This window comes from Lissotriton vulgaris, chromosome 5, assembly GCF_964263255.1.
Source record: "Lissotriton vulgaris chromosome 5, aLisVul1.2, whole genome shotgun sequence".
Classification (NCBI taxonomy): domain Eukaryota; kingdom Metazoa; phylum Chordata; class Amphibia; order Caudata; family Salamandridae; genus Lissotriton; species Lissotriton vulgaris.
In genome coordinates, this window is record NC_141693.1 from 131758591 (window position 1) to 131782815 (window position 24225).

Below are 24225 nucleotides of genomic sequence, written 5' to 3' on the forward strand. Positions count from 1 at the left end.
TGTGTTTGGCATGAGGATGTTACAGTGTGTTCCTCCTATTTGCCACTGACCTAGATCTCATTGTGTTAAAAGGGACTGGAAAATGCATGCAGCCATTTAATATTTGACCGCAATTCACTGCATGTGTCTGTGCACTTTTTGTTCCTCGCATGGTTTTCCTTCCACAGCAGAGCCTGCCAGTTCCCTTCACTCTGGTGCATCTCTTCTTCTGGATCAGCACAAACAGTCCAAGGGCACTGGGCTTAGCATCCTCTGCTCTCCGCACCATATATATACTGTCCATTCATCCACTCTCATCTACCCTGCTGTGTGGAGGCAGCAACAGTCACTTTTGTGGAAGCTGCTTAGGCTTAATTTCTGTTTGATATTGCACTTTATATGGGGAGTGTTTTATTTTTTTATTTAGCTTCTCAGTGTTTATTCCCATCCATAAATTCCCATATCATCTTTGCCACAGTGCATAACAGAAAGATTGACGTGGAATTCCATTTGTGCTCAAAAAGGCATTCCTAAACAATATCATCGTGGTTGTCTCTAACTTTGGAATGTTCTTTTCTGCGAATTTGACATTACTCTCTCTGGCGACTTCCACTATATATAACAAATTGTTGTCAGCACTTGCAGTGCTCTATACATCCATGTATTTGTGGGGTGAGTTTACAACTTCATGTCCGCGAGTTATCAAAATCCAGGTCTGGGCTTTCCTATTGCAAGTCAAGACTACGACTACCTTATTGCATTAATCCGCAGAAGGAAAGTTCAGGACTTTTCAAGAGGATTCCTTGTGAGTCCTTGGCTCACTGTAGGGGCTTGGCAACTGTCTAGAGGTTTCATTTACATCCGTGTCCACTGCTTCTACCTCCATAGGAGCAGCTTCATCAACACTCGCTTCCAGACAGCAGAAAACTCATCGCGGGTGGCGCGACCAACGGTTGGTGCAGAGATGTCAGAGACATATGACTACTTGTCAAGCATCTTATGCTGCTCTCATACTGGGGATGTTGACAGGGAAAACTTCTTGCCATTGATAGGAAGGGTATTAGCATCGGCCCGACCTTGTTATAAATTAAAAACTGCTATTCCAAATTCCAAGCAAAAAAGGAAAATATAATAAAACTCTCAGGATCCAGTCTTTGTCACCACTACATTTTGCCTTTTGGACAAGAGATACACACGTGTTCAAATGTCCAGAGCATTACTGAAAGACTGTGTTGTCCTACACAACATTAAGCACAGTTGTTTTTTTATCAATTCTAGACTAGGACAGACATCACACATAGTAGTAAAGGGCAATCCAGTTTTTTAAGAATAATAATGAAATCAATCACCCTGCTCTAGTAAAGGGCAATCCAGTTTTTTAAGAATAATAATGAAATCAATCACCCTGCTCTGGCTTCAAGAACTGACAGGGAGGCAGGAGATATTTTTTTCCAGAAAAAGCCCAAACGCTCCCACTAGTCATAAAGTCTACTAAAGGTAGGAGCCAACTACATCTGTTAATACCTTCCCCTGTACAAGCAACACCTTCTTCAATTAATGTCTTTGTGCCCATTGCGACCACGGCATTCAAGTTCCCGTGGACCAACTGGCTGCCAATAACTAGGAGAAACAGCAGGTTCCTGGTGTGAACAAAAGAGGCTGGTCGACCACAAAGAAGGCAGATAGGGAGGAGGAGAACATGCAGTAAGTAAGAAACTAGAAAGAGCGGAAACAATAAAAAAAGAAGAAAACGGGGAGAGTTGACCGGTAGTGAGGAAGATATAAAAGCGGGGAAGTAATAAAAGACACTATGTGTAAGAGAACAGTGAGAAGCTACAAATGGTAAAGTGCAAAAGCAGCTTAAAGAGACTGAAATGGGGCAAAGAGCTTAAGAGAATGGGATTGAGGTTACAAAAAGTAGACAGACGAAATTGAAAAATGGGAAAAGAAACCTGCGAACTTGAAACAAATGAGGAAGGCGGAAAGGACAGCAAGGGAGAGGGGAGGCAACAGGAAGTCAGACTGAAAAGATGAAGTCATACAAGAGGCAAAAACAGATTTTGAGACACATTTTTTTGCAAGGCATTTGCAGAAGAATGACGAAATATAGTGAGATCTGAACTTGTGGTCAGACTCGAGAGGTGGAAGCTCTTGCTTCTCTGAAACGTTTTGTGATCCGAGTTGTGAAAGAAACTAAGGCTTTTTAGGTATGAGCCTTCAAGGGATAAATGAGTACAGCAGTAAGTTTGTATAATGTGCAGGCGGTTGGCTCTGAGGTTAACCCGAAGGGGTAAGAGGGGCTGCCAAGGCTCGTGCTCCTGGGGGCGTTTGAGTTGTGTAGATGTAACGCTGTGTCTCCAAAGGAGTTTGGGTGATTAGGGATTCCCTTCCTGGATTAGTTAGGGTAGGTCTGGACATGAGAGAATTTGGAAAGTAGAAAGCAGGTAGGTACAGCTTAGGCATGGGCAAACAGGGGGCTTGAGGCTGATAGGAATGAATGCCTTGCTTAAATGTTCCCATTAATAACAGATTAACTCATTGACTTTGGGCTTCAATCTTGCGTTATGCTGCATTTCATCAGCCTGGATACATCTATGCAAATTCTTGCATATGCACAAAAGCCAATTTTTGGCCAACCTTGATTGCTTCTATTCAGTACCCCCGCCAAAAGGTCTAGAATACAAGAGTGTGCAAGGCGAGTCAACATTTGTAAGTTCAGCACAAAGGAATGAACCATTCTGTAGCCATTGACATTGACAATAAAATGCAATACATCTTCAACCCCTATAAAAGCAACATCCCCTTACAGACTCTGCTAATAATTGTACCTAGAAAGCACAGCTATTGTGAGTCAGGGCAACCAATGTCAATGAACAGAGACCAAGGCAATGGCTAGTTGTCCTTAGTGTCTTTTGGGACATCTACGCTGCTGGTGTGACACAGAGATACAGTACGGGTCACTGCTTTCTCAGGGTGATTAATGTGCCATCCGTTGCATTCCTATTTATTGAATTTACTGATTTATATGGTGCAAAATTAGCGCTTGAATGTTATTTGTTTTGGGATCCATATAGGAGCGGTCAGCTATGCAGGATAAGCAGGCTGTAGGACCCCGAGCAGCGAATTATGAGGGAAACTATGTATAGACCAGTTTTACATACATATTGGAGTAAAGTAACAACTACCCTGATAGCCTGCACATCCCCTGCTATTCCTTCTAACTGGGAGGTCCACATACTACATCTTTTTGGACGTAACAAGAAGTACAGGGCTGCCAATAGATTCCTGGACCTGGGGCTCATAACAGCCAAACACTTGATTACCAAGCGTTGGAAATCCCCTCTATTACCTCATCCACTAGCCTGGCGTCGTCCCCTGTTAAACTGGGCTAGGGCGGAGGGGACGACACTGCATAGGGAAGACGTTCTCGGCATTCGTATATTCCCACTAGCGCCGCAATGGGACACAATGGTTTCAACACTCCAGGAAATGGTCACTACCACAGAGGATCCAAGCATGACCTCTTGGGCCGCTATCCTTAGTCAATCTCTCACTGGAGGGGATGCTGGGTAACACTGACTTCCTAATCGCAATGATCCTACTGTATTAAGACTCCGTCTTTATCTGATCCCGAAGGCTCTGGCCTCCCATACTGTATTAGACATGGCAGCAGGTCTCAAACAACTACCCCCACCCTTCCTTGCTTTGGGTTGTCCTCCTTTTGTTGTGCCCTATGCCCCCAGTTGGGTTCAATTTGCACTATATCCATGCTGTCTGCATGCAAGCCTTTCGGTGCTGAAACACTGTCCTCCTTTAAGAGAGTCTTTTTCTAGTATCTCCAAAGATGGGCAATATAAATTACTTCCCCAGGTGTCGTGTCATGGTGATACAGAATTTTGGATCAATTGCTCTGATAATTTAGCCGCATTATTCTTTGGGTTAATTGTTGTCTTCGTGAATATACTGGCATTTTCCAACCTTGGTTATGGCGTGGGATGTAGTAAGGAGATAAGTTGTATAGAAATTTTGAGCTCCCGTAGACTGTAAAGAAAGTGAAGTGAATCTACAGTTATATTTCAGGGCTAACGGCAGTGGCGTCACTAGGGGGTGCGGGGGGTGCGGACCGCACCGGGTGTCACCCCCCTCTGGGGGTGACACCAATCTAGTTAGTCTAGAGTGTTGCTTAGCGCTCAACTGCCTGCCTGAGCTGAGTGCCTGGCCACTAGTGTAGTAGTGCACTGACAGTGACTGACTCACTGCTTTAAGCCTTTAGTGCAAACTGCAAACGCACGCCACCGCGCCACGCACGCACGCACTGAACCAATCGTCTCTGGTGGTGCGATGCGGATTCGCGCGACGTACCACTACCCCAGGCCAGCACTTTGGTCCCCGGGCCGTCAATCTTAGCTCTACCAATGACGGCCCTGGGACAGCCCCCGCGCGCTGTGCGCACTGACCTGCTGACGCGTGAAGGCGCGGTCACGCACTCACGCACCCGCCCTGGAGGTCGGAGAGACAAGGGAGAGTTGTGCGCGGTGCGCCGAGGTGAATTAAAATACGACGACATCATCTGCACCACCATCTTCTGTCTGATATCGCGATTCGCGAGCCGAGCGCCGTCGTGGGCGGTGGTCTCTCTCATCAAATTTGGGACGGTGAGAGACAGTGAGACTGAGAAATGATATCATTTATTAATTTACTGATTTACTTATAAAACTTAGTTGTGACCTGCCGGTTATACACAGTTCAGAGCAATGCGGGTTGAAGAGGGCATTAATCCACGGAGCTGTTTTAGAGCCACACAAGTTTAAAGTGTTTATTTCACGCCGTGCAATATATGTGTACGGCATTCAATATAGTGAAACGCCTACATGAGATTATTTCAGGGCTTTTTGTAGGTGCAATGATATTTAGCAATGCAATATTGAAGTGTTCTCATGATAGATGTTTTTGTAATATTTTTCTGATACGGGCCCTTGTTAGTATAGGGCCAACTGTATTCTGCACTGAGAAAAATGAAAGCCGCAAGCAACACGGTGTGACCATATGCCACTTACCATACGCAGATGCGTATAGAAGCCACTTTAACCCACTGCACTACCTTTCTGGCATTAGAAGCGGAGACCTAACTATTAAACTGACTCTGCCTGATCTCTGCAAGCATTTCAGAGGCTCTGGTGTATTGTGCTATCTTTCTTCCTGCACAGATAAATCGATTTTAGGGAGAGGTATGGCTGCACTTGCAGTTCGAAAACATGTTTTTAACACGCAGAAAAAAGGTGAGTTTGATCTCATCTACACACATTATTCACGCCTTGCTATATTGTGTATTTTGGGGAGAGTTGGTGTGGTTCCTTCTGCTCACAGCACTTTTCATCTACCTTTGTGTTTAAGTCGGCCCGGTGGCTCAGTGGACTAAGGTGCGCACAAGTTTATCCTTTCCTCATAGATTCCTCTCGCAGCGGAGCGCAGCCTTTCATCTTCATGAGGCCGATCAAACCGCAACATTGGATGCACACATAGAATCTGTTATTAGTGCTGAAGGCCCACTTTAATAACTGCTGTGCAAAACCTTGATGCTGTGGCTTGTAACTGTACAAATATATACAATACCAATATTTATACAGAGGTCTGTATCCAGTTACTGAGTAAGGAGGGACTTGAGGTGGTTGGAAGATGGAAGGGAATGGTTTTGGGTGGTGGGTGGTCAGAAACAGAGTCCATCCCAGGTGCGCCTTTGGATTTCCTTAATTTCCCTCTTCCTGCCCTGATTTTGAACCTGTAAATAGTTGCTATAAAAGTGCTCTATCAAAACCAAATCTGTCCAATCTTGAGTTTTGAGTAACGGGGGCCTGCCATAAAGGTATCTGTACATGTGGACTCTCTGTGGGGCTACCAGTGGGCATGCATTGAGAAGCCAACCAGTGCCCCCAATGGACAGCAGCAAACTCAACAGGAGGGGCAAACACTGGGAAAGGTATCTGCACGATAAAACAGCCCAAGTGGTTCATGCGCTAGCTGCAGATGTGTGTGCAGGTTATGTGTTTGGAGTGAACAGAGTGCCTGCTGTAAAGGTTTGTGTATGTTTTAGGAGGTTTGATCTATTGTAAACTTTAAATTATAGTTTTAGGCACTGCAGCTCAGGGTATGTGTGTGCCCCTGCATTAATGTATATACAGCTTGCAGGGACCGAAGGGGTGCGACCATGGTGACAGAGCACAGACACTTAGTGAGTGAAAAAACCTATGTGTAAACTACAAGTTACAGGTTTGATTACTTGCTGTTAATGGAGTGGCTTCATGTGCCATCTGTGAAGATCTCTGTATTCATCCCGCAGGACAAGAGTTTGAATCGAGAAAGATAGCATGGTGGTTGGAGTGCCTGTTGTAATCATCTGAGTACACAGAATGGGGGTTCGCTCTGACTGCTTCTGTGGCCAATGCAGCCCGGAACGTCTGTCCCCACTACACCTGGTGCTTTGCAGCAGTTTAAATATCTTAGAGTTTCTGGTTGCTTAAATGGGTGTATTTTCTGATATTTATATGTTCCTCTCGTATTTATTGCTTGATTTTGCTTGTGAGAAATTGTCACTCATAGTTGTTGAATGTCACTCATAATTACAATGATATTATGAAAATGTCACATATGGCAATCTGAAACCTTGGCAGCTATGAATATGATATGAATACTTATGATTATGAACTAAGTAAGTTAATGTGGCAGTGCAGTGGCAAACAAATGAACTCAGATTCAGTACATTTGATTTTGATTTTTTACTGGCACAAACGAAAACACGGCCCTCTTTGGGCGGGTGTACGGTGCACCAGGCTAAGCTTTCTCCTTCCTAGGCTTGGGCAGTCACGATAGCGGTAATGGCATTTGGTTTGCTTTGATACTTACACGTCATCAATCATTTCACAAGTGCCACCATTGCTTACGAATGTAACGTTTGTTCTTGTGTTTGAGTGTCTGCCATTGCAGTATTATCCTTCTACCCGCGTTTGGTAATCCTTTGTAACATGATGATGCACACGTCATTTTTCTCTTGTTGTAACACACTGTTTGCTACCTCCTACATTTTGTTTGCTTTAGATAATTGCACAAGTGCCACCATTGCCTATGTAACGTTTGTTGTTGTGCTTGAGTGTCACTGTCTACCATATATTGCAGTATTATACCTACTTTGTTTTCTCTCGAGCAGACTTCACTTTAAAATAGTTTATTGGGTTAGACTACTGTAGACACCTGGTGCAGAGATCTTTGTTTACCCAACAAATTCCAAAGCATTGTAGCTGTAAGATAACTTTGGTGGTGAATACACTTGATGGTGAGATCTGTGTGCAGTCTAGTTACAGGCCAGACTCATACAAAGTATAAAGAGTTAATGTCCCAGCTGCAAAGTGAAGCATGCACCATGTAATGTAATGTAAATTGATACTTGTATAGCGCACTACTCACCCTCAAGGGTCTCAAGGCGCTTGTACGAATACCGCTGTGGTACCCATCCTGGCTTTCCCTGTGAGGCGTCCACTCCTGGGCACCCCCAAGGTGGAGGCCAGGCATCCTTAGCGTTGTGGGGGCCGTTGTGGAGATTAAGCAAGCTATTGCCCAGAGTTGCAGAGTGGGACTCCATGATTGGAATAGGCACCGAGGCGAGAATTATCAGGTCCATGGAATTTTTGAGCCCAAGACCCGCCGAGGTGGGGAATTGAACCCTGGTCCCGGGCTAGACCTCTGCATCAGGGTCTGCCGCTCTAACCATTGAGCCACACTTCTCCACCCCCATGCAGGTCACAGATTTGTATTTTACGTAGGAAGCTCAGCGAGTTACTGCTTTCATTGCAGACATTCTTGAGTGAGATAGGTCTCAGGTTACCATCCTTGTAATATACCTGCTTAATGAATTATGAACCATCTTTAAAGAATTGCATGCTAACTGCAAGGTATAAGTTTAGAAACAGTGCTTTTTTTGCTCAGTATTTCATTATTCAAATTTTTCAAAAAAGTGTTCCTTTAGTAATAAAGACGCATTAGTAATCGCTTTTATACACTGTTATTAGTTTAAACTCGTGTAGATAATGATCTGGCATTCAGACAGTGGATGTGAAGCTCTTACATTCAGGGATTGGAAAATTCAAAACCTGCCTTCAGTCATAGTTTATCTTTTAAGCATTTGTAACCTGCACACATGTCACTTTTTCCTTCTGTAATGCACCATTTGCAACCTCATGTATTTTGTTTGCTCACAATTGTCACTTTTGCCTCTTGTAACTTAACGTTTGCTTTTGTAATTTGTTCACTTGAAATTTTCTCCTCATGTTTCATTACTGTTCCTATTGTGAAGTGCTCTGACGCCTTTGGGTAAAGTCTGCGCTATATAAAAACGCATAAATAAATAGAAGACCATGTCCGGCCCCACCCTTCCAGCCTCCTAGGCTAGTCCTGACCAGGGTGGTGCATTGTGCTTGCAGACAGTTGCACACGGCCGGCTGCATGATTCATTGCACAAGGCAGGGAGCAGGCCAGGCCTTTCCTTAAACTCTTCACTTCACTTGCAGGTGGTTCACTTAACAGGTAGTTCACTTCATACGTATACTATGAAGTGAACTCCTTTGGCTGAAATATGCCTGCTTTGCTGGCCAGTCTTCATCCTGCTGCCTTATTGTCCATCCTGGCAGTGGCAGTTTTATGTCCCTGTGCTTTTGGCTGTGGATTTGTATTTCTGCTGACTTGTGATTTGTTATTTTGGCCATTCCCTCGGTTGGGGCCCTGCTTCTCTGGGTACACTGGCTGTGCCATTTCTCTTTTGGGTTTCTGGTCTGTTGGAGGTAAAATCGGCGTTATGGGGTTACCAGTTAGAAAATAGAGCATTCATGCTGCGCCTTTCAAGTGCCCACAAAGAGAAGAGAGGCACCAGATTTTAAAGTGAAAGAGACAGTCAATCACAAGATGAAAATATTGTTCTGTGATTTCATCACATGCAGCAGTAAAGAGAAACTGTATTAACATATATATATTTGCCATCTGTGTCCACTGGCGGACTCGGAGCGGAGGAGGTCCATGCGGTAAGTCGTGAGGGGGTGACACCATGAGTTACCCGCACCGGGTGACACCAACCCTAGTGACGCCACTGGCTAACGGGAACCCGTGCACCTATTTTCAAAGCTGGTGTGATGGGAGTTCTTACTGTTCAAGCCAAGGCGTGGTTACTTGGCACCAGCACAGCTCTTTCAGAATCAGGCCGACGAGTCTGGGCCGCGGGAAAACACTACAGCTCCTTCACAGCCAGTGCGATGTGCTGCAACCTCTTAGCGTTAAATGAAAGTCTGGGCCACTTGGATACACTACAGCTCCTTCACAGCCAATGCTGTGGATCCTACTTAAGGTTGACGGAAAGTCTGAGCCACTGGGAAACACTACAGCTCTTACAAATCCAGACTGATACAATCCAAGCTCTTAAGGTGAAAGAAAAGTCTGGGCCACTGGGAAACACCACAGCTCTTTCCCAGCCAACATGATGTGATCCAATCTCTTAAGGTTAAAGGTAAGTCAGGGCCGCCCACAGACACTACTGCCCTTTCAAAGCTAGTGTGATGTGATCCAACTTCTTAAGGTCCAAGAAAAGTCAGGGCCACTGGGAAACACCACAGCTCTTTCCCAGCCAGTGTGATGTGCTCCAACCTCTTAGGATCAAAGTAAAGTCTGGGTCACTGGGAAACACCACAGCTCTTACCAAGCCAACATGATGTGATCCAATCTCTTAAGGTTAAAGGTAAGTCAGGGCCGCCCACAGACACTACTGCCCTTTCAAAGCTAGTGTGATGTGATCCAACTTCTTAAGGTCCAAGAAAAGTCAGGGCACTGAGAAACACCACAGCTCTTTCCCAGCCAGTGTGATGTGCTCCAACCTCTTAAGATCAAAATAAAGTCTGGGTCACTGGGAAACACCACAGCTCTTACCAAGCCAACATGATGTGATCCAATCTCTTAAGGTTAAAGGTAAGTCAGGGCCGCCCACAGACACTACTGCCCTTTCAAAGCTAGTGTGATGTGATCCAACTTCTTAAGGTCCAAGAAAAGTCAGGGCACTGAGAAACACCACAGCTCTTTTCCAGCCAGTGTGATGTGCTCCAACCTCTTAAGATCAAAATAAATTCTGGGTCACTGGGAAACACTTCCTCTCTTTCACAGCCAGTGCTACAGGATCCAGACTCTTAAGGTTCACACGAAGGCTGGGCCTCAGCTCCATCAAAGCCGGGTGATGAGACCCATCTCTAATGGCTCAAGCAGACTCTGGCTGCAGGGTATGGTTCACTAGACTCTCTGGGGCTGCTTCACTGGGGCCACTGTGAACTCTTTCGACACCAATCCAGCCACAACAGAATGAAAGCCCTAATGGGTTTCAGAAGGCGGCTCGTCTGTATCAAGGGGGTGAATCCTTCTTCGCACCATGTGTTGATGGTTTGTGTTTGTTTGTGGCCTCTGTGATCTGGTGAGGAAGCAAGAGCTCTGAATCGAATCTTAAAGTGCTTGAGTATGTGGGGAAGTAACCACTAAGATAGCTCAGTGGGTTAACCCCCAGCTCTCTGTGTAACCTTGACCTCACAGGTTTATGTCTTGTCATAGATAATCAGCCTGTTACCCTACCAACCTCAAGAGTATATGTTTGCTTAAATTAGTGCCATGAAGCAGTTCAGTTTGTGAATTTTGCAACATACGTGGTAAGAAATATAACGATCTTCAAATCCAGATGCAGAACGGGTTTTCAGGTGCTTTGATTATTGTTTTTCTTTTCCAGTCTTATTTTGACTTTGCACGGTATCCTCTGTACACGGATGTTGACATGGTTCACTCTTTATAAAACACTAAATTAATGTTACATGATGTACAATGTTTCTCGCACCTCTCCTCTCCCCAACATATTTGGAGGTCATGGTATATACGAGTCTGCTTCTACTTCCAGACAAACCGAGGTCACAGCCAGCATTCTTTAGATTTAGGAAAAGTGGCATACGGAACTTTATTTCACACAGGAAAAATTCTGCATAATTCAGAATATCATGAACTTGCATAGTTAGGAGCCTCCCTCCACTGGTAGAAGATTTACTTATTCAAACTGATTGCTGAGAATTGTCTTGCAAAAATGAAATTTGAAATTTTTAGTGAAAGTAAAAATCTTTAAAGGACAAGAATATTTTGCAAAGGTTTGCCCATTTTCAAAAATGAATAAATGTTACCTGGTAACTTTGAAAAAGATAGCTTATTTTATCGTATAAATGAAATAGCTAGGAGTTAAAAAACTGAAACTGGAAATTTAGACAGAAGGAGGGTCCAATGGATATTTTTGTAATGGGTTTATTCATTGCAATGTCATAAAATCTATTTAGTGTTCAGTTTGACTTCCTGGTGGAAGAGAAGCCTCACCGTGGGTTGGTGAAAAAAATAGTTTCCCCCAAATTTGAAGGAATAAAACTGTTCAAATAGCCGTAATTTTTTTTACTTCACACATTTTGAACTTGGGAGAACTGTATTCGCCAGAAAAATAGATTATTACGTGCCCTCCAACAAGAGAAGCAAAGGTAGAGCTCGCTACTCTGGCAGAGGTTCAAAGCAACTGTTAAATGAGGGAAAGTAACTTGTCTAATCAGAAAATATAATCTGCTTTTATATTTGTCTGCTCGGGCAGAATAATCCAACAAAGTGAGAGAAAAAAATGGCTGTATTGTTTGTCTACACTTGTCTGGGTGTGAAGTATTTTGAGGCTGAAACAGGCATCCTTAGGAACTAAAAAGCTGGAAAAAAAATCTAGCTCAGTACCCCGTTGAAGGTACCCAGATGCAGGTTTGAGAAGAGGAGTTGCCTCAGTTCTTGTCAAAGGTAAATCTTCAAACGGTGGCAGGCTTCCAGCTACAACATGTCACCCTTGCTCAAAGCCACAGCAAATCTTGCAAGTGCCCCGAATTTTCAAGTACTTGCATGCCACAAGTCCATCGTTTTCACCTATATATCCTCAAATTACACTCTATTCAGGCTTCTGCTTATGTTTCAAGAATGCCGGACTTCAAGCAATCACTATATAATTCCTGCCAGGTGGGTATCACAAGGAGCTATAACTTATCCAGTAACACTGGAGACCTCAAATGAAACAGAGGTGGGCTCTCTGACATGGAGGCAAGAGGAGAAGCAGAGCCAGACCTTCCCTCACCTGAACACACACAGTTACCTATGTGATGGTTCAAGATTCACAACGTCAATTCCTACCAGCCGAGGACAGTTAGGAAGGGCTGTCATCAGGCGACCCTTGCTTGGCATTAACAAAACAAAACCATTTTATATGCACTTCAACACTACACAGCAATATGAGAATGCTAAAAAAGGAGCATGGGCTAAGGACGGGGTGATAAAGAGATGCCTGGAAGGAGTTGTAGTTCTTCGAGAGGAGCGAGAAGGGCTTCTTTGTGGGTGAAGAATGGCCAAAGTATGTGAAAATAAAGGGGTATAAATCGCTTCACCCCAGGAAAAGGGTATGGGCGACTAAGTTTACACAACAAGGTGGCTTTAAGCTTTACATGCCAAGATGCTGGCGAGGGTGGAGCTCCTTCACAGACCTGTTCACCAGTGTACCACTGCTGATGCACTATGCCCCATCTGCTTGAATTCTCAATTGATTATCAAATGGAGGCTTATGAGATCGCGGTGCAGAATCAAGGGTGGCAAACAGCCAACTCTTGCCTCACTCAGGTTGTTGACTGGTGCCAGCTTCCAAATGCCCGATCCCGGATTACCAGCCACTTCCTTGAACAAGCACCTGAAATGAACACCATGAACCGTCTAAAGTCCAATGAAACTCTTGAAGAATAGAAGTCCTTGTGAAGGACTGAAGAAAAGGAGTTGGTGAATGCAAGCATGCAGTTATTTCTCCAGGGACAGCTCTATACAAAGTATACGGGTGGGGATCATGCGGCACCAGCAGAGACTCCACTCGCCTAGCCAAGGGCAGGCTATACATCTTAACAACTCCAAACCTCCCTTCGATCTTGCCTCCGAACATCACACCTCCTCCTAAAGGGGCTAAACAGTAGAACGGACATGTTCTCTCGTGCGGAACATTCATAAATCTTTACGAAGTTCACAATGGCAGCAGCCATCATTTGCACCTAACTGGGCTGCAAGACTAGACTGCATCCAGACTTTACATCTGTATGGGAGCATGGGATCTTGGGAGTGGTCCCCCTGATAACTATGTTACTGAAGTGGATTAAGTATCCTGTTTAATTCCTTGAGGATGCTCTGAGTTATACATCAAATATCTAAACTGGCTTAAATAAGTATCTCATAAATGACTGAACCACAGCGATCAAATGCAGGAACTCGTGGCAGCATCAACCCTGCTTACTTCAGTTGTTTCCATGGCAGGCGTGGTGCGCTGATGTTGACGCGTATGGATTCATTCTATACCTTTTATGCACAGCGGTTCGAGCAGGATCTCACCACTTGTAGTGTTTTATGTGGTGACTCGGGCTCATCATTGTCTGTAAATGAGGCAGCGTGAGGGATCTGGTGGCTGGACGTGTTAGGTCATCAATCCATATTCTGAGGGTGCCCATTATATGAAAACGTATCAATTTAGCCTAATAATACCAACCATTATACTTCTGCATGGATGATAGTGGTAGTAAATCTGAAATCGAATTCATCCAAAATGAAGGTACGCTTTTTTCATCCGGTAAGGCTCGACTTTCTGTCTAGGGTATGGTTATATACTATACTAACAGTGCTGTTATCCCACTGCTGGCCGAGTCAGCCGAATCACTTGGGCTTTTCTTCATTAAACTTTATTCTATGGTGAGGAAAACCACGTTGCTCTCTTTGATGCTTTAGCATAGTGGCCTACATTGGTTCTCTTCTCTCAAAAAAGGCAGCTAAGCTGCCTTCATCAGTTGGCCTAAATTTGCTGTGTTACCTTTCCGATCAATAGTACCATCTGCTGTCTGTGTAATTAGCAGGCTTTGGGAAGTCTGCCTTCATTATTATTGCAGCTTAAAACATTGCAAAGGCTTCCAATGCAAGCATACATCCAGCTGCATTTGAGATGCAAGAATTATAAGGTGATTGTGTTTCAGCAGACCCCCACCCCCACCTGATGGCCGAGTTAAAGGTATCAATCAATCTACATTTTGCTTGCAAGAACAGACTGGCCAAGCTCAACATTTCTTATGTTAAAATCACTTGAGAAATCGTGTACATTTCTGCTCATCACCAGGATCTACATCTTTGTTGAGAAATTCTCACTCCATTATGTCTTTCCGAAAACAATTGCAAATCTTCTGAAGGAACATTTTAAGTACCCGTTTCCTTTCCTGAATGTGTGGTAGACTATGGTTCCTCTCACTACCTTCTGTTTACTGTTCTCTCTGGCTGGAGATTCTCTTTCTTATTTTATCACTCTGCAGATTCTGTATTTTTTTCTATACTGCTTTTGGCATACAGGTAGCCCATGGGTCTACACACTATTCGATAAGTTGATAAAATAAAATAAAGTACAACAGTGCCCCGATTGCTGGAGAAGATACACAAGCACCATTGACACAGATCCTTCCTTTGCTTACAGTAAAATACCTTTGAGTCTCTTGTAACCTTTCATAACTAGACTTTTTAGGCAGAAATTTTTATTAAAGAAGCAAAATGATTGGTTTTTACTAATTGTGTTTGCAACCGAAAAGGTAAAGCTTAAGTTTGATAATTGAATTTTGGTTTTAAACGAAAAACAAGCATAATTCGCTATGTGCTTCCAAAATCACTGGAGAACAGAACCAGCACCCAAAGCTGCTTCTATTTACAGAGAGACTTTCATAAAAGACATCAAAACAATCACCATCAATAAAAGTGATCTAGTCAGCACTAAATGATACTTTGTGTGCATACAATATTAGATACGTTTTATGAAATGAATTTTAAGTCAGAATATCTGGATCAAGCACATCTTACTTTAGTACAGGTATGTAATCCGATGCAAATGTCTACTAAAGTTGATAATGTTTGACAGTATGTGTCTAAACTTTTACAAATAATCAACTTCTTGCAAAGTAAGTAAACCTCTCCGTCTTTCTTGTTACTCTTCTTCCTTCACAATTTATTTTTGCGTTTTGCCTTCTCTTTACCATTATTGTCTCTTAGGCGTACTTACTATTCAATTGTTCAAGATGTTTGGTGGCCATTTTCACTTGTGGGTATACTGGAATGTATTTACTAACACATGGGCCCTAACTTGTAAGTTGCCACCTCCCCACAGTCTTTTCTGACGTGCCCACACTCATCTATGTGCACTGGGGGTTTTCTCACTGCACAGATGTAAGCCCTAGTGCTCAGGTGTCCCAGTTTAAGTGCCACTGAGCAGCATTTCAGAAATCAATGTGGAAGGAGACTTTTTTCTTAATATAGGCCCTGTGTTTGTCCATTGTTTGGTGATTCATACAACATGATGCTTCCTCCTTTGTGGTTGGAATACTTAGATTTTGTAATATTCTTCATCTTGACTAATTATAGCAGTTACCAAATAAAAAACAAAATAAAAAAGGAAATGGGTGCCTGTTGCTGGGAAACAGGAAGTTGGGCAGCTTCCCATACTACGATATCGCTCCGGTGCCAGCATGATGGCGCGTTGAGCGGTGCCGGGAAGCGTGACAGCTGTGGTTAGTTAAGGAGGGAAAGGCACAACAACTTCTCTTTTGCAGGCTTCATATACACTACAACAGGACAACGTTCACACGCGTAGAAGGCGGAAGCCACCAGGCAGATGTAGAGGATACGTATTTATTAATACGTTTTATATAGCACTATGTGCTGGCTTCGGATTATTTCACAGGTTTGTGAGATAAAGCAGGTGCACAGCTCAAGAAAGAAGGAAAGGGTGGCAGTACTCTAGTCAAATGGGCAAGAACCTGTGTCTGAAACTGTTCAATGGTGACCTCAGAACTGATCAGTGTTCCATTAGAAGCAAGTATTGGCAAAGCCAATAGTGTCGCCTTTGAGGACCTATTGGCTTTTCCACGGCTGTTTGCTGATGCTGTGCAGCATTGGCCGAAAGAAATAGAAAAACAAACTAGGGAAAAAGGTGCGATGAAGCAGATGCTATCCGCGTCATTTCATAGGTGCATTCATGCAGTCACCACGCAAGTGAGATTCAATTAAATTACGCAGGTGCCATTTTTACCAATAGAAAGATGGCGCAGTCATTTTCACTAGTGTGAAACCGCTTTCTTGAGGCAGAGCAGCAGGAAGCAATTTGCTGCTAAACCGTTAAAAAATTCAATCTAAAGGAAAAAGGATTGCGGGCCTGGCTGGAGCAACAAAGGAGATGGTCGGGGAGGAGGTTGGAGGTGGTGGGATGAAATTAAAAACATTAAGCCGGATTGGGGAGGGAGGGGAAAAGCAGCGCACAAGGGAGAGAGCACCACCGGGAAGAAACACATGAAGGAGAGAGCAACGAAACATGAGGGATGATTGGCGTATGAGAAGTATGCTTGTTAGATCGTGCAGCATACAAGGGACAGAGCACTACACTTCAGGGTGGTATTTAGCTGGCAGTGAAGCACGAGGGAGAGAGCTGGAAAACACAGAGTGCTTAACCAAAAAGAAATGTAGTTTCCTTAAAAAAAAGAGAAGTGAAGCGATATAAGTCAGCCAATAAAAAGGATGGTACAGAGGGTACGCTCCAGGGAGGGGCAACCTCATGAAGTGGGAGGCAATGTAACAAATAAGAAGCAGGCAAATGAGAGTCACAAATAAGCCAGCCAATGGTAAGCAACGGGAGGGGCAGTAAGCCCGCTGTAAAAATGTTAAGTACTCAAAAGTTTCTTTCGCAAGCTTGCACTGTCTGGTAGGTAAGATCTAAAAAAGTCAAACTAGTTCTGTACTAGGCCTAAATATTTCTGACATCAGAGTTTTCCTGAATCAGCTGGAGCTGGGCTCAGATCTCAAGGAAGATTCAAAGTGCCCACGGTCCTGGGTCTGGCATTCCCAGGGACCAACCGCTGTGTTTCATCTTCAGCTGAGGGTTGGCTTCTGGCTGGAGTGCACTGTGGAATCCCATTTTCATGTTTTGCATTTTTGTACATGTATTTGTATAAAAGTATCCAAGTTATCAAAACAGAACCCCTGGATACTGATTTTTATTAGAACAGAGCTTCACACTGGCCCTGTGATAAAGAAAAGGAGATGCTTGGAAACCCCATCTTTTCTGAACAGGCTTTATTAGAAACAGTGTGTTGTGGCACCAAGTCGTGCAGAAAGCTCTTTTTTGTCACAGCGGTGCTTCCTGTATGTTCCAAGTTGTCACAGTTGTGCTTCATGCTAAGCCTACCTTGTCACAGACGCGCTCCCTGCGAGTCTTCGGCTGTCACAGAAGCACACCATGTGAGCCCCATGTTGTCGCAGTTGAGCTCAAAGAAAGCAGTGTGTTGTGAGAGCACAGCTTGCTGCAAGGTCTGAATTGTTATAGAAGAGCCTCGTGGAGCCCTCATGTTTTGACAGCAACATTCTTTGAAGGCAGTGTTTGCTGGACGTCCTGTGTGTTAAGAACAGAGCTTGCTCAAAATCCCATGTTTTGAGAGCACTGTTTGCTGACAACCCAATGTTATCACCTCAATGCTACGTGGAAAGTTTGCGCTCTCACAAACGTCCTAGATGGTCAGGACGGTCCCAGAAGTTTGCCTGGACACTACCAACTATGTAACTTAACCATGCATGGCCACAAAAAAGGTGAGACGGGACACTATACCTCATTAAAATGTAAATGTACAGGAATTTATATAGCGCAAATCACCGAGCGGTTTCTAAGCGCTTGCTTAGGGAACCCGTCCTGGTATTTCCCTGTGAGATAACCCCAGCAGGGTATCCGCAAGGTGAAAGCCAGGCATCCCACCGCGAGGGGCCGTTGTGGAGATTAAGCAAGCCCAGAGTTGCAGAGTGTGATCCCGTGAATCGAGTAGGCACCGGAGCGAGAATTGTCGAATCCATGGACATTTTAGGACTCAAGACCCCTCTGAGCCGGGAATTGAAACCTGGTCCCGGGCTGACCTCTGCTTCCAGGTCTGCCTCCTCTAACCAGTGAGCCACACTTCTCCAGGCACAGGCTTAGGTAACTGGTGAATTACAGTACAGCAGTTAGGGTCTTTTTTTACATAAATGTTCAGAATAGATCCTCATAACACTTTAGAACATTCCAAAATAGCTCATCCAGACCCCAAATTACTGCATTGTATGTTAACGTGGGAACGATTCAAATATTTGCAGACAAGCGTCAAGGAACTTACAAAAATATTACTAACAGAGCATAGCAAATGTCAAGTTTAATACATGCTTTCTGCTTCTTGTTGATGCAAGCACCAATATAAGACCACATGCAGCACTTAGGAACACTTCAAGCACACAGGAAATGTGTTTGTATATGAAAACACTTACATAGTCACCTCCCCTCCTCTGCGTGATGTCAAAACAGTCTGTGGGACGTTGCGCTGCATAAGAACACCTCTTTGGAAAAAAAGAGGTGTCAGAATTTCACAGTTTCACAGTAGCAAATACAAAATTGCTTATCGTTTTTTTTTAATATATGCATCTTTTCCAAAGACGTTTTCCAAATTAATTAATAATGGGTGGCAGAACTGTTATATATACATAAATACAGGTATCACATAATGGCTTGATATCTTCCAAAGTAGCCAATATCTTGTCTAAAGCATACCATCTCGGTGCTTGAGGCTATAAGGTTGTTCAGATCTGCAGAGGTACAGCAGGGTTCTAAAGGGATAAATGTCTTCAGGGACCGAAAGTATGCACTTTGGAAACTTTTTGAAACATAAAGAAGTAAGTGCCTTATTTGTTGACCAATGTGGGTTGTACTTCTCATTTTACCATTCATTCTGAGTGTGAAACCAAAGGTGAGGGGATTGGAGCAAGCACTAGTACACTAGGCCAGAGTAGTTGGTGGAAGGAGAGAAACTGTGCTGAGGTAGATGAGGTGTAGCCACCTCTCATCAGTCTGGAATTGGGCTTGTTGTGTCCAGGAAGGAGGAAGTACCTGTGCTAAAGGGACTTATCTGGGAGGGAATAATGTCTTAGCTTTGAAAGAAGGATGCTGCAGTGGCGTGCATTGAATAAAAAAATTGCGGCTTGTTTTTTAAACTGTGCCTTGTGCCATTCTATGACCTTAGGTTAGGGTGAAGTAAAACAGGCTGATGAAGGGGATTCCTGCAAAAAGGTGTAAGGGACACATTATTTGGACACACTCTTGGGAAGAGTGTGAGGCCAATGGTGTGGGGAGGAGCGAGATACGAGTGAAGTGAAGTGTACACACTCATTGCAGAGTGCAGAGACACAAAACGGAAAAACATAACTGCTACCTACATTGCAAAGGCAAGAGTGGAAGTTAATGTCCTGGCTAATTGTGTCCAATCTTCCAGTTCTTAAAATACACAACTCTCACCCTGAGTACCTGCAAATCTGCAAAGAAAGCCAGTGGTTTTGCACTAATACATCTTCTGGTGAGACCGTTCCTGTGCACGCTTTTACATTGTGTGTGAATAAACAAAGATGCTCATGCATGATTTTATCGATTAACCCAATCAGGAAATAGTTTAGACACCACCTTCTCCCACGGGCCATCTCCTGCAGGGCGGCCCGGAAGTAAGTGCCAGTCCCACCCAGTCTCCCAGCCCCCTCTGTGAGCCCCACACACGTCGGCATGACATGTCAGTCCCTTGCAGCTCCTCCCGGGCCTGCAGAGGTAACGAGGCGCGCTCTAATCGCAAGTGACACACGGCGTCTGACTCGAGCCACCTTCCATCAGTGGCATCTCGGCTCGCGCGGGCACGCCTCAGTGCGCCGGCTGCGCCTCCCTGCCCACTTCAAGGACACAGAGAGAGGTCACGCGGCTGCTGCAGGTACCCGTTCCTCGCGAGGCCTGGCCACGGCCCACGGCGCGCGCAAAGTCTGCGCGGCTACAGACCTGGCCGTCCCTCACCCAGTCACCCACGACCCCCCCCACCTCCCCCCGTGTTCGTCCTGGTGCATTCTGAATAGCGGCTACTAGGAAAAAGAGCGGCTTCAAGTGGGCACTCAAAATGGGCCGTATCGACGTCAGCCCACGTCTGCGTGTACACCGTGTGCCGCGTCTAGCACGCGGCTCCCTGGGCTCCGTGCCCCCTTTGCCATCCAAGGCTTTCCTTTCACAAAGAGCAGAAATCTGCTTCAGTAACAGGAGCCGAATGAAGGATTTCAAAACGTAGAACTGTTTACAGTTCGTACTTTTGCGCTCTGGCGAGATTAGCTGTGATCGGTATAAAGATAAGGAGTCACACTTCTTCATACCACGTCTTAAAGACGTGATTACACTACAATGCTGTTTGGCAAAACGAAGAAGGCCTCTATAGTTAACTGACTCGTCAATTATCCTTAATTCCACTTTCGACAGTGTAATTAAAGATTTATGAAGGTCATTGTAACGCCTTTCATTTATGATGTGCAAAAATGCCAACAATTCATTGAAAAATGAAGTGTGGAATATCAGCCGACACTACAATTCCCAGAATGCATTAGATTGTTGAACTAAAGCTCAGGACCACAGTCACCTTACCACTGGTCACGAGAAGATATCTAGTAAAGCTTGTGTACTGACATTGAACTTTTTCCGCCACCTCAGGGATCTCCAAAGACTGCAGGAATTTAAAAGACAGAACAATAGCGAAACCACAAACTACAGAGAGGGTCACAGGGAGAAAGCTGTCAGCAGGGAAGAAGACGAGGGGAAGCACAAGGGTGTGAGAATGCATCCCGCAGGGTCCCTTTCCCTGTCTCCGGAAGCACAAAGTCAGTAATTTAATATCCACCCACCACCATCACCATAAATGTAGGTACTATGCATTCCCTCACTTGATGCTTAAGATTTTGTTAAAGGCTGACTAGTTTCTTCACTGTTGACTCCAAGATATTCCTCTAAAGAAGAGAACAAAATTATATAATTCAAGGCCCTGGAAGAGAGTATTGCATGGCGCAGTGACACTGACAATGGGAAAGGAGGTGTACCCACCTGGTATTCCTGTATTTCCATGCTTCAAAGGGTGACAATGTCTCGCTGAGATTCCAGGCAGGTTAAACCAATCTGCTCTGGAAAAGGTACAGAAGCGGTCTCAGAGGGTAGCCTTCTTTATTTTCCACTGGAAGACATGCAGGAGTTTGAGGAGGAGCTCTGTAGAAGTTCTGGAGATGCAAGGGGTCTCCTATGTCCAATGTATGATCAGTCTTTCATTTTCCAGAAACCGCAAACCGTTGCAAAAAGGCACACACGTTCTGGTGCCAAAGAAACACTTTGGGTCACGGTGTCAGCATGAGCTCCAGATGGTTGGCACTATAGCAATGTTACCTCACCCCAAATGAGGAAATCTCTGTTCTTGTCCTTTAAATGCTCTACGTGGGAAATTAACCAGGAAGTGTGGAGGAAAATACAACGCCTGTTGAACCAATGCAAGTTCTGAGTGCAATCCAAAGGGTGCAAAAGATGACTTTTGTTTGCATTCTCCACAGACCCATCCTTGCAGGGTGAAATCGAAAGGCCTGTCAACTACCATACCATCAATCCTACCGTAGTATGGTGAACGGCACAAAGTGTCCCTTTTCATATCCTGGGCGCCAACTCACAGCCAAAAGATGAGTGTCTGTTTGCTAGCCCTGGTGGCCACCATTGCACGATGACGTGGAATCTAGTGCCAACCGAATCACAATGACCCCGTTTGCACAGTTACACAGAATCTAGCATCAAGTGCACAAAGTCACTGTCACAACCCTCAGACTGTGCAGTAAAGGATCCACCCTGATACAAAGTGGTCAATTCCTACGCTGCTGCTGCATCTCCACAGAAAGAAGTTAAGGGACTGCTCCCAAGATCTGGATCGCTTTCTTCACAATCTGTGATTACCACATCCACTGGGTTCAATGGATTGGAGTGCCTGTCCTCCACTCTGGAGGGCACAAAGGAGCATCTTCTTACAAGGGCTGAGCTCCTTCTCCATAAGATGAAGTGGCATTTAGTCTTAGCCCTCAAAACCCTGGTTACCTTCTCCAGAAAGTGAAATTAGTGCCATAATCACTATCTGTGCAGGATTACGTGAGACGGTTGTCAGCTCACAAGGCCCAAAAGATTCCTCTGGAGGCTGAACAGCAGTATTCACTCCAAATGTAGTTTCCGCTCACAAGCCCGGATCAACACCTCTATGGAGTTAAATGTGTATTCGCTCTTAAGCCTTGACCCACAACTTCAAAGGGTTATCTGAAGTTTTGCTCCTAAGCCCTGATCAACAGCACCAACGAGTTAAATGTAGTGTCCGCTCCCAAGTCCTGATCCACAACTTAAGGGTTAAATGTAGTATCCACTCCCTTGCCCTGATTAACGCCTCCACATGGTTAAATTTAGTATCCACTCACAAGTCCTAATCCACAACTTCAAAGAGTTAAATGTAGTATCCGCCACTAAGCTGTTATCACTTACTCCTTGCCGTCAAAGAGAATATCTTCTTCCATTATCTTCGTCGCCATCTCACAGGACAAAATGGAACAGACTGCCAGCTCCCAAGGCAAAATCAAAGCAACACCAGAGGGTTAGGAGTATTAATTTCCATATTCAGGACCCCACCTCCAGAGGATCAAATGCAGCATCCGCTCCCAGGCTACGTCCGCCACTTCCACATGGTGAGAGAAGATATTCAATCCAAAGCTTGATCACCACCCTTGATCATCACCTCCACATGCAGAGCAAGAGTATGCACTTCAGGACTCCTGATCGCCACCTGCACAGCTGGAACTGGAATTAGTATCGACTCCCGGCCCCCAACTTCCACCTCCACAGGATGAGCCACAAAGAGTATCTGCTCCTTGCCAGTGATAGCGGCTTCCGCAGAGTTACAAAGACAGGACTGGTATCTCCAAAGGCTCGAACTTTACAACCCTATGATGGGAGGGCATCTTAGATTCCATGTCTTATAGGATGATGTCTGCTCATCGAAACAGGGTTTAAAGATACACACCCACAGAATCACACCAGTGAAGAGGGCTGTAGTACCCAAATATCGCTGTCTGGAACGATCCTGGTGGCAGCCAGATGGGACTTGTCTTAATTGGATGAAGAAAGCCAGCACACAAGAATAAGAATACTCACGCCCTAGTGGGCAGCACTTTAGTTAATCGTCGGCTGATAATTCTCCTGTGCCAGCCCATACGGTGACAGGTGGCAGAGCAGCCAGAGATCCCACGTCTCCTATTTTTAAAAAAAGGCTAATCTCTTTACAGCTTTGGCTTGGGGCGGGTGTGAGTGGGAGATCTGTATAATCTTTTAATCAGCTCCACTCTGACAGACACTAATAAAGACACTTATGCCACTGTAACAAACAGAAATAAACAAAGAGGGATGCCAATACTGAACGTATCTTTAAATGGGTAAAGTAACCACCAGAGCAAAGACCATCCATCGTATCTCATTCATACCTTCCAAACATCCACATAATACATACACGTGCATACGATTACTCTACCCCCTTGGGTACGGAATAAACAAAGGGGTAGAGTAATAGGTCTGCTGCAATTATAAACCAGGGGATTCTCCTCAGGGCCAGGTTTCTCACTATGGAGAGTATCCAAAGAATAAAACACCTTTATGGCATACGAGCCAGTCAATGTCAGGCTTTGATTGGGAGGGCAGGTACAGCCGGGGGGCCGGAAGATGAAGCGGTTGTTGCGTCCAAGGAAAAGGATCGCGTCGTGTTTTAATTATTTCAGGAAGAGTAATGGCCTCGGTAAGGCGGCAGAGTGAATCCGAAAACAGTCACCGGCGTCTGCACGGGCACTATTCTCTGGCGCGTGCCAGAGAATAGTGCCCGTGCAGACGCCGGTGACTGTTTTATTCTTTGGATACTCTCCATAGTGAGAAACCTGGCCCTGAGGAGAATCCCCACCCACCTTTAGGGATTCGAAACGCGTAGGCCCTTTCATGTATTGTGTCTGCTCCCTGGTTTCTGTCTTAGTGTGACGACCCTGTCATACTATTGCTTTATAATTGTTGTGTATATATTGTTTGATTTCGTCATTTGACTTTGAAAAATATACTGACTGAAACTGTTATATAAGAATTGACTGTAAAAATCGTTTGTATATAATTGTATATAATTGCAGCAGACCTATTACTCTACCCCTTTGTTTATT

General features: G+C 44.6%; 1 protein-coding gene across 3 annotated transcripts in view; it reads right to left on the reverse strand.

Moving 5' to 3' along the window:
- The window catches only part of RXRA (retinoid X receptor alpha), a 474620-nt gene that overhangs the window by 96377 nt on the left and 354018 nt on the right, over positions 1-24225 (reverse strand). For all 3 annotated transcript variants that reach the window (XM_086921055.1, XM_086921053.1, XM_086921054.1), the window contains one exon: positions 18442-18510. In XM_086921055.1, coding sequence (XP_086777181.1) covers positions 18442-18510 — 69 coding nt within the window. The remainder of the gene's footprint in view (positions 1-18441; positions 18511-24225) is intronic.